Below are 17,925 nucleotides of genomic sequence, written 5' to 3' on the forward strand. Positions count from 1 at the left end.
ATTTTCTTTATTCATTAATTGATTAATTTTTTGTGGAACGGACAGGAGGCTTTGGTGGACCGGAAATAGTCCGCAGGCCGCCAGATGATGATCTCTGATGTACAGTATATTCAGTGGACTTAAGAAGAAATATTAACACTTCTTCATTTATAATAGTTACATGTATTGTAAATATTTTTCCATTATGTTTGCTAGAAAAATTATTAAACACAGAAGCAGATTATCCAACACTAATCAAGATTTAACAAATTAGCTTTTAATTTACCACATCATCTTGCTTGGATATTCCACTATTGGATGCTGTCATTTTTTCATTTTCTGCATTTTCTCTTGTCGTTTTGAGTGCTCTATATTCTCTGTACAACTCTACAAAGCAAATAAAAATAAAAATTTAAACAGGGTATTTTAAGAGTTCTTGTTTACACTTAGCCTTGGTGACATATTCTGCAAGATGGAGGAGTAAACCCAAAGAGAACTTCAAATGGCTTGAACGATCTAGAACATGATGATACAACTAATAAAGATTTTAGAACATGATGATACAACTAATAAAGATTTTTCTAAGAGCTGGTCTGCAGGTGATGTCAGCATGTAGTTGTCTGACTATTAATTGATATTAATTCCTTACATTTACACAGCGCTTTTCTCACTACTCAAAGCACTTTACATAGTGAGTGGGGAGCCACTTCAGCCACCACTAATATGTGACATTCACCTGGATGTTCATCACACATTAGTTGTTAGGTGGTGAGGGGTGAGAGAGATAGTCAGTTAGAGACAGGGGATAATTATGAGGCCAAAATGACTAGGCCATGAAGGGCATTTTAACCAGGACATCAGGATTCACCCTACTCTTTACGAAGGATGCCCAGGCATCTTTAATGACCACAGAGAGTCAGAACCTTGGTTTTACATTTCATCTGATGGATGGCTGCATTTTCATAGTACGGTGTCCCAGTTACTGGACTGGGGCATTGGGACCCACATACAGACCATGGGGTAAACACACTCTGCTGGCTTCACCAACACCTCTTCCAGCACCAGAGGGCTGGCTTGGCCCGAACATGATTAGCTTCAGGTGGATGTGGTATGGCTGACTCCAAGTACTGGGTAAAGGAAAATGTTTTTGACAGAACGAAGCAAAGAAAGCTTCTACAATTATCAGTCTGTGTGAGAATAGCTGGAATTCTGAGAATGGGTTCAGAAACAGGGGAAAGGAATTAAGCAGATTTTTGCTTGAATCTTAAGTCAAAAGACCACATGTATGGTGGGGTTACCACCACACTTTTTAAATAAGTGGAGGCCCTGAAGGCACATGGAATGAATAGTTTCTGCTGCCCAGATACTGAAACTGTGACCTCAGGTTTCTCATACTCCTTATACATCTTAAGATTAAAAATGTACTTTGGAACAGGAATTAGTGAAGGCCACTACTGCAAGACAATATCTGACCATTTGGGGTGATCCCTAAACCCAGAAGTAATTTAGGTCAGTTTAATGCAATTTTATAAAGTACACTACAAATTACAAGACAAGTGTTTAATACAGAATTATTGACAAAATGTTAAAAAATAAAAATGACATGAAACAGACAGTTTGGAAAGCTGTAAAAGCACAGTGTAAACTAGAATGAAACAGAAAAGAGGTGGGTCTCCCAAGGTCTGTGTGGGTTTCCTCTGGGTGTTCCAGAATTTTCCTTCCCAAAAACATGCAGATTAGGTCAACTGACAAATCTATATTGTCCTTAAGCAAGTATGGGTCTGCAGGAGTGGACCTTCTGATGTACTGGTACCTTATTCTGGACTATTTACTGCCAAACCCCAAGTGTAGCGGCCCTCACCCCGAATTGGTTAAATCAGATTTAGGAATGTGATGTTACCAACTACTAAAGTTTGCAATTTTATGTAACCTTTATAGCCTGGTGATAACGTGGCATTTAAATCAAGAATAAATTAAGCAGCAACGGAAATAACATTTTATACATTACTTTACACTGTCTCAGTGTACTCTATAAAATATCAATGCTGCCACTCAAAGGACTGATGGAGTACCTGGTATCCAGGTTAGAGAAGCCCAAGAGTAGAAAATTGCGGGGTGGCAAACAGGGCCATGCTTCAAGGAACTCTTGCAAAAGCAAAGGGAGAAAGCAGTGGTAACATATAGTGAATTTTAAACCGTTTATAAATTCAGTTCTTGCTAATATGAAAGCTGAAAAGTCATGTCAGATGTAACCAATAATATTATTGAATGTGAAAATACAAGATCTTTAGCGAAAATCATTTTTTGTGACAAAATAATTCTCTCCATGTCCATTTGGGGATCCTGCTACATTCCAAAAACGGACACAGTAAGTTGTCTGGAAACTGGCACAGTGCAAGCAAATGTAAGTGTGTATGTGCGCAGACCAATTCTGCATTGGACTGACATCTTACAGACTTATAGTTTCTGCAGTCACCCAGTGCTGAAAGAGAAGGCTTTGAATCCCTCTAACGTTGTTGTGAAAAAAGTGGATTCACACAATTCTTGTCCAGATAAACAAAACACTAAAGAAAGATAAATATGCTTATTTAAAGTATTTTAATGCTTTTTAAATGTTAAATGGAGCCACTTGAGAGGGAGGCTGGGGAATGTAAACCAGATTGTAACACAAGATTCTATAAATTTTTAAAGGCAAATTCACAAATATCATCCGATCAAAATGAAAAGGTAAATATTTATGAATAAAGTAAACAAAAAACGCAACTTACAAACAAGATGGTACCGTCAAGCTAAACTCACCTTTTGTTTCTTGTGAAGCACTGTCTATGTCTTCCTATAAAACCAAACAGATAAATAAAATCATTCACAATTTTCATCTCTTCAACTAGCAGAAGAGCATCACTCCAGCAGCAATTACCTTATTGGGCTTCCGTTTATGTTCCTGAACAAAAGATGACTCCCATTTTTTCAACAAGATTTTGAGGTCATTATAACGATCCATCCTAAATTATAAACTTGTGATGAATAAAAACACATCAACAAAAACTTAACACCATGGTACTTTTAATTACAAATTCTGTATCACCCATTGTACACTTAGATATGAGTCATGACAAGAGACCATTATCCTGAAACAAGACACCCACTATGTTTTAGCAATTTCTTCTAAGTCTTAAACGTTTAATTGTTATCTGGGTACAAGAACACAAAAAAAGGACGCAGGCTTTAGTGGCTACGTCATTGTACCAGAACGATCCACGGACTAACCATAAGATCATTCTAAGCAATGAACCTACTGCAAGCTGATGTAGAAATATGGAAACATGTTCTGTGATATGATGATTTTATGCAAAGGCTAAGCTGATTCTTTCTGTAAAAGCATCAGTTATGCCAAACAAATAAAAGCAAAAAGAAGGAATTGGTGTTTCTCTTAGTAGCATCAGGAAAACAACTGGTACCAGGCAGTGTGGCATAGCAGTTAAGGCTGAAAGTTCAAATCCTGCTACTGACACTGTGTGACCATGAGCAGCTCACTTCACCTGCTTGTGCTCCAAATGGAGAAGCAAAAGAAATGCAACCAATTCTATCACAAATGTTGTAAATCACCTTGGAGAAAGGTGTCAGCAAAAAATTAAGCAGTAATAATAACCAACTCTTGAATGTATGCCAATCCATTATAGGCCACACTAATCCACAAAGAGTCAACTCTAAGTTGCAAATTAATATAAGAAGCTCACATTTGGGAACTAAGGAAAAAACCTGGGTATACAACAAGTTATTCATATGAAAAACCACATGGGCAGCAGCTGGACCAGTGACCAAATCCTAGCGATTTACCCAAAAGGATAACCGAAAAAACCAAATGTATAGTACTCTTAAAGAATATCCACACACATTCACTTGACAGTGTTAAGATTTTTAAACAGTGGCACAGCAGTGAAATTGTTCTCAATGCTCTACACAGGGTTTACATGTTCTTCTCATGTGAATGGAAGGGATTTCTCCTACCTGTGATTTTGACTATACTAGTGTGTATATTCCCTTAAATGGACTGACATCCTGATCTGCTGTCGGTCTGGATTTTACCTCTGATTACCAGATGGTGAGCAGTACAGCTCCAGGAAATGGTGTTTGAGCCCCATTTATATATGCTAATAGAACAGGCTACAATCCTCTAGGACCCTGAACTGGATTTCAGAACTGAAAAATAAACAGATGGGTCACTAAATAACCAATGTTCAGGTCCATCCAAAAACTTCAGTGTTGATTTTTAACATTATTTATTCTACAAATAATTTTGTTTTAAATCAAAAATAACAACTAATCATTCTGTTTACTTAGGAGACGCTTTTATCCAATTAATGTACAAATTAGAATGGCACAATTGTTAACATGCATATGAAAATTATTTGAATGGTACTCAAGGTTAAATACGTCTAGTCAGTGTGGATTGAAGTGGCACGCTTGTAGTATCCTCCACTAACAAATGGCTACGCTAGTTTAGCAACGTGAGATTTCAGTTGCAGACACGGGTTCAAGAGATAAGCACTTAACTTACTAAGGGTGACAGACGGCTTTAAACACTCTACCTGCAGTGTAGAGTGATCTTTTTTGAGAGTGCATGCAGCATCGTAAACTTTTCATCATGAACTTTACAAGTAAATACATTAAATAAAATAAACCTTGCAGTGGAACTCAGAAAAAGTAAACAAGCTTATCTTTTAATCAGCAATGCCGGTCAACAGTAGCTGCAGCAGCAGTTGCTTCGCTCGTTCTGCATTTGGCAGGATACCCGGATAATTATTTTATTCTAGTACTCCTATGTACGTTGTCTTTCTGGTTTTGTTGTGCCATTTACGAATTTTACTAATATGTGTCAAACAGATATCTATTTACTTACATGTCCCTGTATTCTCGGTGCTTCTTCTATGTAGTATACAGAGGGAGAGAAAATTTGGCGCGCCCAGCAAAGTTCCATTCGGTCTTCCAATTGGAACTTCGAACGCATTCGTTGTAATCATCCAATTGGACGGGGAAGCTTCATGATTGACAACTCATCTATCCAATGAGGTTTATTTCCCTTTTCCGTCATTTTGAAGGCCCGCCCTAGAAACACCCTCGATCTCTTTATTTTGATAGCGACTATTTATTCTTTTTTGTTCATGCAGCGCAAGCTCTGTTAAAGTGTTTCTCATTGTCCGTTTTCCTTTTATTACAGTTTGTGCAATTTTATGAATAATCACATTGTGGAAAGCCCATAGTGAGGTTTATATGATTGTACCGTGCGCCCTATTCAATTAATTTCTAACAATGCAATGTTTTGTGATTCTGTTTGTCATTCAGTGATTAACTCCTGTGTCTATTTATTTCATACACTGAGTTTAATACTTATAGTGACCAATACTATAATATATTTTACAAAACTAAGAAAGTTTTCTTACTTCAAAAACAAAGGACGAGAATGAAAATCTGTACAGCCCAGATGGGTTTATGATCTTTTAAATGACTACATTACCCATGGAGCACACCTAGTGACGCTTCTGATTAAAGCCACTCACGGCCACTAGGATCATCTTCCTCTCTGATTGGACAAAAACAGTGACGACTTCATTCATGCGACAAGCCATGTGTTCAGACCTGCTTGGGAAACGTAGCTGCTGTCAGTGAGTTCATTTTGTTGGTTTTGATATTTTGTTTGTTTGTTTGTTTTGTTTAGTACATGTGTGTTGTACTGTTGTTCAACTGCAACGTCTTTATTTTCTCAGTTAATTTTGCATCATATGCAGAATAATTGTTGATATGAAGTAATTTCAAAATGTCAGAAACATCGTGGTCTTGTATTAAAATACAGTACATCCCCGTAATGTATAACGAACATTTTTGTGCGATTTATTAAATGAAAGTGTAAGGACGCCTGCTTGTTTTTTGTTTTAATTGAAAGGAATTTCTGTATTATCTATACTTTATCAACGGACTTTTTAAAATCTTTATTATGATCTAAACTTTACAATTACGTTAATAGAAAAACAACAAATACATTGCTAGGGGTACATTAGAAGATATTACAGAAAAACATTAAGATCTGAAATACTAATATACTTTAAAGTTGAAATGGTCTTAACTTAGAATTAACTTAAAAGTTAACTTCATTTTCGAATGTAAAAAAACAAAGGTTTCTAATTGATGGCGTTAGATTTATAAATATGAAATGTTGCCAGTATAATAGGACTGATTGGATTATACTCTTTTTCTTTTACATCTTTAACCTCAAAAAACAATGAGATGTCCTTAAAAATAAAGAGAAGTGTTCATTAAGTATTCTTTTGAGAAACCTAAAAAAAAATCTTTCCAAAGTACTTGAGTACTGTATAGGGATAGGGCCCAATACGTTTCTGTGCAGGTATTACAAAAGGAGAATTTTAGGTCAGTATCTTTTTTTTAAAATTTAAAAATGTACTGTTTGGTAGGATAATGCCTGTGGAGTAATTTAAAACCAGATTTTCTATTTGTAGTTAGATATTTAAGTGGCTTGGTCCATACTTTCTTCCAGGCAATATCTGCAATAAAATTTTCCCAGCAGGAAGGAACATAAGAAATACTTACATGATTGCCCTGAAAAATAGATCTTTTTTTATTACGAGATAAGAGGTTTTATAGAAAAGTCACTATTGAAATTTAATTTATGTTTAATAAATGTAGATTAGAAGATTGACAAGCAGTTTTAAAAGCATGAGTATGGGTTTGAGGGATAGCATTTCTAACAATGGAGAACTCTTTTTGGTAAGTCTGTGTAACTTTAAAAAGTACCTCCTGAATTGAATAACTGTGTAACTAACATAATATTTTGATTGAATCAGCTAATAAAAAATATTGATTTATTTAGAAAGGAACAATGCCTGGACATTTTTATAAGATGCACATAATTGTTATATTTTTATCAGTTAATCCGCACTTTATTATTTTGCTAAATACAACACATGATTATTTTATAAAATAACCAGCAGTGTTACCCATCTAAGATGGGTTGAAATCCAAGTAATCAACGTAGACCTCAGCATTGACGTTTACAGTGCACTATGCAATGGGTATGTCTCTGTTGTATGCTATTTGGTATGGGATTCGTAAAAGCAGTGTTAATGTTTGTAATGCGCTATTAATGAGAATGACAAATGCAAAGCATTTTTAAAAATGTTTGTTGGAATGACAGAAACATACAAACCTGATGGATACTTCTCCTTTTATTAAGGTGGATAGTCATAATAGTAGTATTGTCGTGTCATGAATTACAGTGAAATTCATAATTAAATCTCCAAGCAACATGCAACACATCACCACAATAATGCATTACTATGCATAACTTCATTTTAAAAAAAGTCTGCTTACCTAAAACTTGTTTACTTATGCTCCCAGTTCCTGAAACCTTAAGGATGAAACTCTTGAGGAAATCTCCAGTATACATAGAAATATGTATAAAGCCCAGGTGTGTCATTTTAAATCTCTGGACTGGGAAAGTAAACAATTTCATTTTAGCCTTGCTGTTTCAGTTTCTAATCTTTCCAGGTGTTTATGCAGCAAATGATTCAAAGATGTGCAGGTTAGGTTGACTGTTGATTCCATATTGGCAATATAATAATATTTTTGTTGTGAGTCCTTCACTAGTGACACAATTGTTTATTTTTATATTTATCCTTTAGCTTTCTATGAATAACAGATGATCTATAACAACACAGTTGAGAAGGTTATACCATATACAAAGTAAAAAGAAACATGCTGGAAGACAAAGAAGCCAAAGACCTTCTCAATTTTCTTACTCTGGAAATGCGCCCTGATTTAAAAGGACAAGCAACTGGGTATATTCTTGGCCTTACAGGCAGCAAAGATGGCTGCAAGTGTCTCGGCAACAAACCCGAATTTATAAAAGCACTCTTGACTTTGACATCAGATACATCTATTGCAGTTGTGAAGGACTGTTACAACGCCCTCATTAACTTGTCTGCAGATGAAACGGTGCACCACTCACTACTGAAAGAGTCCACCTTGCTTTCCACATTGCTTGGTCACCTTCTGGATCCTGGCTACATTTTTGCAGATCAGATTTGTACTATTTTGACCAACCTTTCACGAAATGAAAAGACATGTATGGATGTTTTTCGGGTAATCCAGGATGAAGTAGGACTGGCAAAAATTGTAGAGGTTTTCTGTACAGAAGGATACAATAAAAATGCCTCACTGCATTACCTAGGACCCCTTCTTTCCAATCTGACACAGCTTCCCGTGGCCAGACATTTCATACTGGATAAAGACAGGTGAGCACAAAGACTGAAACAAGGCAATTTCATTCTTACAGTCTTCTACATTTTTCCATATGTAAAACAGTGCTGTTGTATGCTTTCTAAGCAAACTGTGATGTATTTTTTTTTCTCCTGTTCTAGAATGGATTACAAAAATACATCTTTGAATATGTTTGTTTATTTCTTGTGCAGTTGTCATTTCTTTTTCTTGTTTCAGATGTGTAATTCAGAGACTTCTTTCATACACACAGTATGAAAGTTCCACTATCCGTCGAGGAGGAGTTGTGGGTACACTCAGAAATTGCTGCTTTGAATACTGTAAGAGTTACATTTTTTAATACTATACTAAAAGCATCCATATTCAGAAAACAAAAGTTTGAACATAAAATGCACATCACATTTTCTTGGTTGTGCAACTCGTTTTTGTAAATTTTCACCTAACATTGTAATTTTATGAATTTTCACTGAAAATTGTCATTTTATGAATTGGGGCTTACATTTATGCAAAAGCAACTGCAATATTTCTTTAATAAAAACAAAAGTAAATTAAATTTTTACATGTTAGGCTATCAGTGCTAATTATTGAAAACTCATGTACTTTATTTAATAAATGTCAGAGAAGAAGCTTTTTATACTTTTTTAGGACTTACGCACGTGGATCTGTAGCCTGCAGATTTATATAGGGAATGTGAAAGAACATGGATGCACTGTCAGAAATAAAAAAATAACTCTTTGGGGGGAAAAAAAAGTAAATGAATATTCAGCTTGTAGATGAAGTTTACTCAGCAAACAGGTAGAAACCTGAATCCATTTCAATTACTGGATTTGAAAGCAATGTTCCAGTACACACTCGGCAAAAAGGAAGAAGAGAACTCCAGAATTAAAAGTCAACAAAAAGAGTGTAGGGTGGAAACACGCAATGAGGTGCCAAGACAATCTAATACAAACTGAAGCATGAACTAGCATTGTGATAAATTCCTATCAGAGTTAGAGATGATGTGAATAATGTTGTGTAATCTGGCAATAACTGAGATTAAAAACATAGCATGACAGGAATAGAGTATCCGACTAAAAGTTGGCTTTAATGAAGTAAATGACTGAAACTGTCCCAAAAACAGATACATTGCAATGTGGATTTAGGACCAGAATATATTGTAGTTTACTTTGCATGTTAAAACTGTTCTGAAATTATTTCTGATAGTGACCCACCTACAAGTGAAATAAGGCTGCATCACTTTGTAAAATACATTTAGCATTTCTCCTGAAAGCTATCCATTTTACTACTATGAATACTGAGAACAGTATAATTATTTGTGTATGTGCTTTACTATTGGAGCACACATACAGTAGGCTAAGAAACTCTCTCTAGTTAACTAGATGCCTGTGAACACAGTATATTAAGGTTAACTTTCATCTAAACACTAAGCTTTTCTCATGTAACTGTACTACACTTGATCTTTCCTGATTAAAAAAAATCCCATTTTGAGCATGTTAATATTTCTGTAATTCAACAAATTTAACAATTACATTCCTCTGTATATAAAAACACCATCATTCCCCAGCATAGATACGATCAGCTACAGATATGAAAGAATTGATTAATGTGTACAACTGTTATTATACAGAAGGCATTGTATTATTTACAACAAAGAATGATAATAAATAAACAGAAGAGAGAAAACTTCAAAGACAAATGTTTTTGTGCAAAACCGGTTTAGTAGTAGAACAATAAAGCTACAAACATAGAAAAAATAATATTAAAGAAATACAGTTACGACAGAATTGCAAAAAATAGTATTTCAGTTCATTGTATTACACAGACATCCTCTCCTAGTTTCTAGTATTTTAGCCATTTAAAGCTCACAGATCAGCCAATCTACACTCCTTTATTAACAGTCTTGATGTGCCACTGTGAAATGACATGTCAACTTGTACTTCTCACTGGTATTTTATCCAACGATCTTTCCTGTGTTCAGTGGTTGTGCTCTATGTAGTCTTTTCCTAGCCATGAGGGTCAGGGAAATTTGGCAGTAGCAATTCACCATTATCTGTGGTTGTTAGGAAGCACATGTTCAGTAGATTCTCAATAAGACTGTCAACCCTGGACATTGGGACAAAACTGGGATTTTTAGATGAGTTTCCAGAACTCATTACAAAAATGCAGCGTTGGATGTTGTTACTAAAAAAAATGAGTCTGAACCAGAGACTAATATTTTTTCAGTAACCTCAAGCTCCAGCATTTCTTTAACTTCTAATTTGACTTATGCTCACTCTTCCTCAGGGACACAATAAGGACAGTTCCACGCTATGATCTTGGGGTCAGTGACATTATTATGTAAAATCAGCTGAGTAAGGCCATGGTTAGCATCCAAGATAACAATCACCTTGCTTTATGTCTGTTTGGAAGACAGTTGGTTTCCGTAGTTAATGTCACCTATTGTAGGTGTTAAAATAACCCCAGGAAGGGTTTCAGCATTTCTGGGTTGCCTACTGGAGCTTTTCAGTGTTTTATTAAGTTTACATGATAAGTTCATTCTGAAGGCCATTTGTTTCTTTATCTTAGGATGAAATCTACCAACTCCTTGTGTTCCTTTATCACATAGGGATCTTGACAGTGTGCTATCACCTCAGAATTTGAGCATTCAAAAACCAACAAGAAGGCTCCATTGCCCTTCTTGTTTCTTAGTGATGCAAGTACATGTGTGGGTTCTGTACTTTGCTAACCACAGGTTACTTCCTGCTTTTAAGCTACCACACATAAATAACACTACTTTGGCTACAACAACCCAACAAAAGGACAGAAATTTAGCATTTACTAATTGGATTTCTGCAAAGAAGTAAATTGTTTTAGTATCCCCACTAACTGCACATCTCTGTGATTACTGCGACACATAAATGTTTGACCAGTATGAACATTTTCGAAACACTAACTACATTTTATTTTGGAATCAACATACTATACGGAGTAGCTGATTTTGTCACCATTCTAGGCAGATCTACAGTTGTCCTTGAAAGTTTGTGAACCCTTTACAATTTTCAAGAGTCAGGTGTTTTCAATCAATTGGAACCTTTGCTTTCAGTATCTGGTGTGACCCCCTTTTGCAGTAATAACTGCAACTAAACATTTCTGGTAACTGTTGATCATTCCTGCACATCGGCCTGGAGGAATTTTAGCCCATTCCTCCGTACAGAACAGCTTCAACTCTGTTGGTGGAGTTTTGTAACCTTTTCCAGCCTAATGAACATCAAAAACTCTTTTTCTGAGGTCCTCAGAAATCTCCTTTGTTCGTGCCATGATACACTTCCACAAACGTGTTGTGAAGAGCAGACTTTGATAGATGCCTGTTCTTTAAATAACACAGGGTGCCCACTCACACCTGATTGTCATCCCATTGATTGAAAACACCTGACTCGAATTTCACCTTCAAACTAACTGTTCACATACTTTTGCCACTCACAAATATGTAATATTCAATCATTTTCCTCAATAAATAAATAACCAAGTATAATATTTTTGTCTCATTTGTTTAATTGGTTTCTCTTTATCTACTTTTAGGATTTGAGTGAAAATCTGATGATTTTAGGTCATATGTATGCAGAAATATCAAAAATTCTAAAGGTTTCACAAACTTTCAAGCCCAACTGTATGTGAGGGTGGTGCCACATCCAGGGTTGGATACTGTCTTGCTGCCAATACAGCCTGAAATGGGTCAGCCTGTTTAATAAGTAAAACCATGTGGGATTTTAGGCATGATACCCACAATACCACACAGAAATTCAAACCCTGAACCATTTTGTTTTATACAGCATTCTTCAGGTTGAGCACCTTCCCAGGTTTGGACTCTTCTCACTAATGAATAGATTTAGGAAAATCTATTCTAGGTAATCAAAATTCTCAAACCGATCCATCCAATGAATCCAGCAGAATACTTTTTTTATAAATAGCAAAAGTGCTCAGAATGACACTGATGATTTGGAAATACACTGAAGAGATAAATGAACATCTGTATGTGTATAAACCATTTCAGAGTAAAAATGTGGTGTTGCACACAATAATTATTCTAAACGTTCAGTGTGGACCTTATACTGATTAGAATAAATGGTATTAAATATTGTTTAAACTATAAATATGAGCATTATCATTATCTCTCACGTTTTTAGGAATTGTCGCTCTCAATTAAAACAGGGAAGATGTAAAAGAAATTTGTATTTATTTAATATTTAATGATATACTGAATTACGCATTTTCTCAAAAATTACTTTCTTCTCCTAGATCCCTACCGAATACTCCAAAGCTCTTCTACCTTTGCACATTTTCTTATTATCCATTTTTGTTTAATAGAGTGTACAGTGTGTTACTTACAGTCACCACAGTGCTTAATTTTGTAAATCTGAATGCATATAACATGGGAAAAATTGTTTTATTTTTTTTACAGCATATCATGAATGGCTACTGGGTGATAAAGTGGATATTCTCCCCTGTTTGTTATTACCTCTTGCTGGTCCAGAGGAACTCTCTGAAGAGGAAAATGAAAGTAAATAAAAACTAATAGAATACTTACTAGATCTTTAATTCAATGATATATATGCCCTCCAAGAATCTAACATGTCTGATTGCAAAGGCTAGTAAGTGATTGGTCAACACAAGACAAAAAGTAGACTTTCTACATTTAAAGCTTTCTCATTCTGCCCCTGGTTTTTTTCAATTTGAGTAGAAAAATTTCAATACAAATTCCATGCATACATTTTCATATCTAATTAAAAAAAATACAACTTTAAAAATAAAATTAACAAACAATGAAGACTCACTAATGTGCTTGTCTTGTGGTTTTGTATGTATGCTGTCATCCAGTTGACGCTTGGAACTGGCCATCCATCCATCCATTATCCAACCCGCTATATCTTAACTACAGGGTCACGGAGGTCTGCTGGAGCCAATCTCCGCCAACACAGGGTGCAAGGCAGAAAACAAACCACAGGCAGGGCACCAGCCCACCGCAGTGGACTGGCCAACTCTATTTAATTTCAAAAGCAACAGGGGCGTGGTGGTGCTCAAACATATAGAATGCTGGCAGTCACCTCCAGTTCGCCCTCTGGTGGTCATTCCGAGTGTTATCTGGATGATAACATGCATACAAGACCAGTTGCAAGATCAACCCCACCCTACCCAGAAGGGGGTGGGTTAGGGTTGATTTCACCGTACAGTATTTTTAGTCGACCAATGAGAAACATGTATACCAAGTTTCATGAAAATCACTCCAGCCATTCGGAATTGATGCTAGAACATACATACAAACACACATACATACACTGACTTTTATAGATATAGATGAATCATCTATATCTATATCATCCGACAGGATGTTGCCGATCACTCGATGCTAAAGCTAATAGCAGGGACAAGGCGGAGCGGAATTCACAAGCAAAGAGTATGGGCAGGTGGGCTTTCAAGAGGGGGGTGTACATGGTAATAGTGGGGGCGGAGCAGATAAATACAGTAGCAAGGAGTATGGAGAGGTGGGCGGGCAAGAGGGGGCTGTACATGCTAATAGTGGGAACAGAGTGGCAGTTCACAAGCAAAGAGGATGTGGAGGTGGGCAGGTGAGAGGAGTACTGATTAAAAAAAAACGTCTAGTGAAACCAGCCTGTCAGATATCAGAAAAAGGGTGTCAGGAAGTGACGTCTTTGTTCTCAGCATCAGTGCAGTCTGTATAGTGCTGCTAAGCGTACAGCTGCTCTCTTTTTGTGCAGTACATAGCAAACATTATATATATATATATATATATATATATATATATATATATATATATATATATATATATATATATATATATATATATATAATATATAGTTGTTTAAGCATTAGGTGTGTTCTGTGTGCAAAAATCCTTGTAGCACTCTCTGTGGTTCTTGTTAAAGTGACTCTCTCTGCCGATTTTACATTTTCCCATACTGAGGGTTTTGTTAAAGTTCTTATATTTGCACATATTTGGACCTGCGTCCATATTGTGAAAAGTGTATACTGTAGAAACCCTTGCAGCACACACTGTGTCCTGAGCAAAAGTTTTGTCACTGAATTGCTGAATTATGGCCACGGTGAAAAAATGTTAATTTTAATTTTTCTTCATTAGGTTTCTCATACTTTTTTTCATTGTTTTCACTTTTCTTCCCGACAGTGAAAATACTTGTGCCTCTTGGTTTCTGTCATAACAATTGTTATTTAAAATTTCTGTTAGGGTTGCAGGATCCTGAATTGGATGCTTCTTAAATTTAATACAAATATTCTGGCACAAGTGTCAAACCTTTAAAAAAGGAGCATTGGAAAATAAATAATAATAATTAACTAATAAAAATAGTGCACATTTAATATTCTTCACCACCAAATTTCTCCGTCCCACCCAGCTACTTTTTCATGCCAACCAGCTCGAAAAAATTTCTGGAGAGAACACTGATGAGAATAGAATGAGAAAGAAATGGTCAGTAACTGCTTTACATTTCAATTATTGATTAAGAAGATGCAGTTAAAAGTTACATACATACTTGTAAAAGTACACTGATTGAAATATTGCTTCACAATATAATAAGGCTGTTCTCTTTTCAAGAGAAATTATTATATTTTTCTCAAATGATTGAAAAAAAAAAACATTATTTTCCTCCTGGGCAACGTTGGGCATTTCAGCTAGTTCTTGCTAAATAAATGATCCATCCTTCATTCTGTAGTCTCCAAACTGTTTATCTTGGCAGAATTATGCTTTAACACTACTTTGTTACTGACACCTATAGATACTCGTTATACTATTGTCATTTTATTTATTTATTTTTTTCTCCATCTTGACTACTTACATGAAGTCCTTTACAAAATATTGTTTACTGGTTTACCTGCTTCCTTTTCAATGCGGTCCCTTCAAACCTCCTAATTACTATGCTGTCTGTTTTGTTTTTGGGTGCTCTGTTCCTCTTTCATCTGACGATCTAATATCCAATATGTTTCCAGAATAGATCTTTTTTAACCCCTGAAGTATCTTTTCTATATTGCTTATTATTTTTTATTTAATTCACTCCCTTTTGTGTTATTCATTTAGTGTTGTGTATCATTCTACATATAAACTGTCTTGCTTCTTACACGTTTATACATGAGTGCAAAATAATGTGTATTTTCAGATCTTCCTGTAGACCTGCAGTATCTGCCTGAAGATAAGAAGCGAGAAAAGGACCCAGATATCCGGAAAATGCTGTTAGAAACTATAATGCTAGTAAGCATTTCTGGCTTGTAGAGCTAAATTTTAGGCAGAGGGGGGAAAAAAGTGAAATATATGTGCTTATGGTTTTAATCTTTTTCTGTACTTTATTACTCTGTTGTACACTGGCTTTTAAAGCTGAGCTGGAACGCAGGTTTTCTTCTCCCACTCTCCACCCACTACTTCCTTCTGCATAAAAATTATTTCACCTGCTGCGGTACTAGTGGCAAGGGAGTATCGTTTTAAACACAGAACGTTACATTAACTAGAGGCCCAGTTCATGGCTGTGCTGAACTTTAAACAGCAGACACAGGAACAATTCATTTACTAAATGATTTATTCATTTTTCTTTTGAATTACTGAAACAAAGCTCTGATTCCAGAATTTTTTATGGTTTAGTTAAGTTTATATTATGAGATGTGGCTTTTACATTCTTGTGTAATGATTATACATAAATGTACCACCCTTAACTGATTTATAAGTAAATTTATTATTGGAATAGATTTGTTTTAATATGTATTTTGCACACATTAGGTGTTATATCAGAACTAGTTTAATGTTAATCTGAAATCAGCATTTTAACAGGGATCTAAAATAGAACATACAGTGGTTTCAAAGTAGTTGTTTAAACTAGTACATTTTTTTCTGTACATTCTGTACCCCATTTCCATGATTATTTGTGATTATGGCTTTTTCAATTTCCAGCTTACAGCCACTAAAAATGGTCGTGATATTGTAAAGAAAAAAAATTCTTATCCAATCATGAGGGAGTTCCATAAATGGGAGAAGGAGCCTGATGTGATTGCTTCCTGTGAGAAGTTAGTTCAGGTATGAAGGAAAAAGGCAAAGGTTCAGTATGCTATGTTTTTATTATTGTTTATTAAGCCACTTGTTCCTTCACATTATTAGTATCCAGTTTAGTTTTCAAATTGTATTATCTGCTTGCTTTTTATATACTTTCCAGACTTGTAACTTTAAAATGACAGATTGCGACAAAACAAACAGGTGGCCTGAAAATCAACAATTACTCACCATGACTTGGATCCCATTCAAATTTATTATCTAATATTAATGTACTTTTTTCCCCGTTATATGTTTATTTTCTTTTAAGACCTTGTGACCTTTTCTTTTCCTTATGTCTCAAGATAAGACAGTCCAGGACCTGGCAAGCATTTAAACGTATGTTTGAATTAAACAACATCGACAATAAATATCCTCCTTAAATATCATTTCTACCTTGGGAAATGTTTGTGTTTGCAAAAATCCTGAGTGTGTAAAAGTATTTTAAGCCCCTAGAAGACCCTAGCTTCCATGACATGGATAACGCAGATGAAATCATTCAAATCGATATGACAACATAAATTGCAAAGTTGCGTATCTTGTAATCTAATCTAACAGAAGCTTATTATCTTGTGTTGCTTTTTAAAGAGATTTGTAATAGTTCTTTTTGTAAAATGCACTATGTACATCAATATTGGTATAAACCCTTAAATCAACAGTTTTATTTGTAATTTTCATTTTCATTAGGTCCTTATTGGGGATGACCCAGAGCCAGGAATGGAGAATCTTTTGGAGGTTGACATTCCAAAGGAGATTGAGGAAAAACTGCAAGTTTTGGATGAGCAAGAACAGAGACAGATTGCGAAAGAGAAAGAGGAACTTCAAAAAAGGGAAGAGGACAGTAAATCAAATGAATCATTACAGCCTTGAGTGATCAATAAGCTTGTTTTCTGAAAATATTTTGGTTAAATTAAGTTTACAAATCTATCTGCCTGCAATCATAATAAAATAAAAATATGTTGGAAAGGCTAGTAACTCTGTTTTTTTCCTTTTTGCACTGCTTTCTGTAGTTCTTTGAAGTATGCACTCATTCCTACCACATCCAGAAAATGTATACTTTTAAGTTTACTGCCTTTTGGCAATGTATCAAAAATAGCTGTACAATAATGAAATAAGATTTTACAACATAGTCATCAAAATGTGTTTTTATCGCAAATATAATTGTAAAATTTTACAAAGATATGTTTGATGTCTGAGTTCATGTCTTAGTCCGTCTGTAAAAACTCTGTTGACACACCAAAAATTCACTCCTTGGGCAATGAAAGTTCTAACTGAATTGAACAGGATGTGGTGAAAGCATACATTAGTTTGTGTATCTAATCCAATTGGTTGTCACAGGTTGGTGGTGTGGAGTGGGTTTTCGTGCAGCATATTGGCTGAGGCTCCAGTCAGTCACAAGGCACATGCACTCTCACTCTAAACACAACTAACTTAGAGCAGTCACCGGCTAACCCACACACCATTGTAATAAAGGAGGACAATTCATGCAGACGTGGAGTGAACATTCAAACTCCACACAGATGCTTCACGGCATTCTGGATCTATCGAGGAGCAATGCTAACCAATGCTAATCTTTT

General features: G+C 35.4%; 2 protein-coding genes across 4 annotated transcripts in view; one reads left to right on the forward strand and one right to left on the reverse strand.

Moving 5' to 3' along the window:
• recql4 (RecQ helicase-like 4) overlaps positions 1–4,956 on the reverse strand; it is a 58,596-nt gene extending 53,640 nt beyond the window's left edge. For both annotated transcript variants that reach the window (XM_039737341.1, XM_039737343.1), the window contains exons 1-4: positions 4,880–4,956; positions 2,897–2,981; positions 2,779–2,812; positions 266–366 (exon numbers count right to left, since the gene is read on the reverse strand). In XM_039737341.1, the coding sequence (XP_039593275.1) occupies positions 266–366; positions 2,779–2,812; positions 2,897–2,981; positions 4,880–4,881 (222 nt within the window). In that variant the 5' untranslated portion in view covers positions 4,882–4,956. The remainder of the gene's footprint in view (positions 1–265; positions 367–2,778; positions 2,813–2,896; positions 2,982–4,879) is intronic.
• A 506-nt stretch (positions 4,957–5,462) lies between these two features.
• Positions 5,463–17,314, forward strand: hgh1 (HGH1 homolog (S. cerevisiae)). Of its 2 annotated transcripts, none has more exons than XM_039737284.1 (7): positions 5,463–5,638; positions 7,674–8,285; positions 8,488–8,588; positions 12,707–12,805; positions 15,432–15,523; positions 16,214–16,336; positions 17,036–17,314. In XM_039737284.1, exons 2-7 carry the CDS (start codon positions 7,747–7,749, stop codon positions 17,216–17,218), a joined length of 1,137 nt encoding a protein of 378 aa, XP_039593218.1. In that variant the 5' UTR covers positions 5,463–5,638; positions 7,674–7,746; the 3' UTR covers positions 17,219–17,314. The 2 variants fall into 2 exon arrangements, with proteins under 2 accessions (XP_039593218.1, XP_039593217.1); XM_039737283.1 differs by having other exon boundaries at positions 5,464–5,642.
• Positions 17,315–17,925: the final 611 nt, after the last annotated feature.

The sequence above is a fragment of the Polypterus senegalus genome, chromosome 15 (assembly GCF_016835505.1).
Source record: "Polypterus senegalus isolate Bchr_013 chromosome 15, ASM1683550v1, whole genome shotgun sequence".
Classification (NCBI taxonomy): domain Eukaryota; kingdom Metazoa; phylum Chordata; class Cladistia; order Polypteriformes; family Polypteridae; genus Polypterus; species Polypterus senegalus.

Coding starts and splice junctions, on each gene's coding strand:
- hgh1 (XM_039737284.1), top strand. CDS start 7,747: ATGCTGGAAGACAAAGAAGCCAAAGACCTTCTCAATTTTCTTACTCTG. Junction 8,286..8,487: donor TTCATACTGGATAAAGACAG/GTGAGCACAAAG, acceptor TTCTTGTTTCAG/ATGTGTAATTCAGAGACTTC. Junction 15,524..16,213: donor TGTTAGAAACTATAATGCTA/GTAAGCATTTCT, acceptor TTCAATTTCCAG/CTTACAGCCACTAAAAATGG.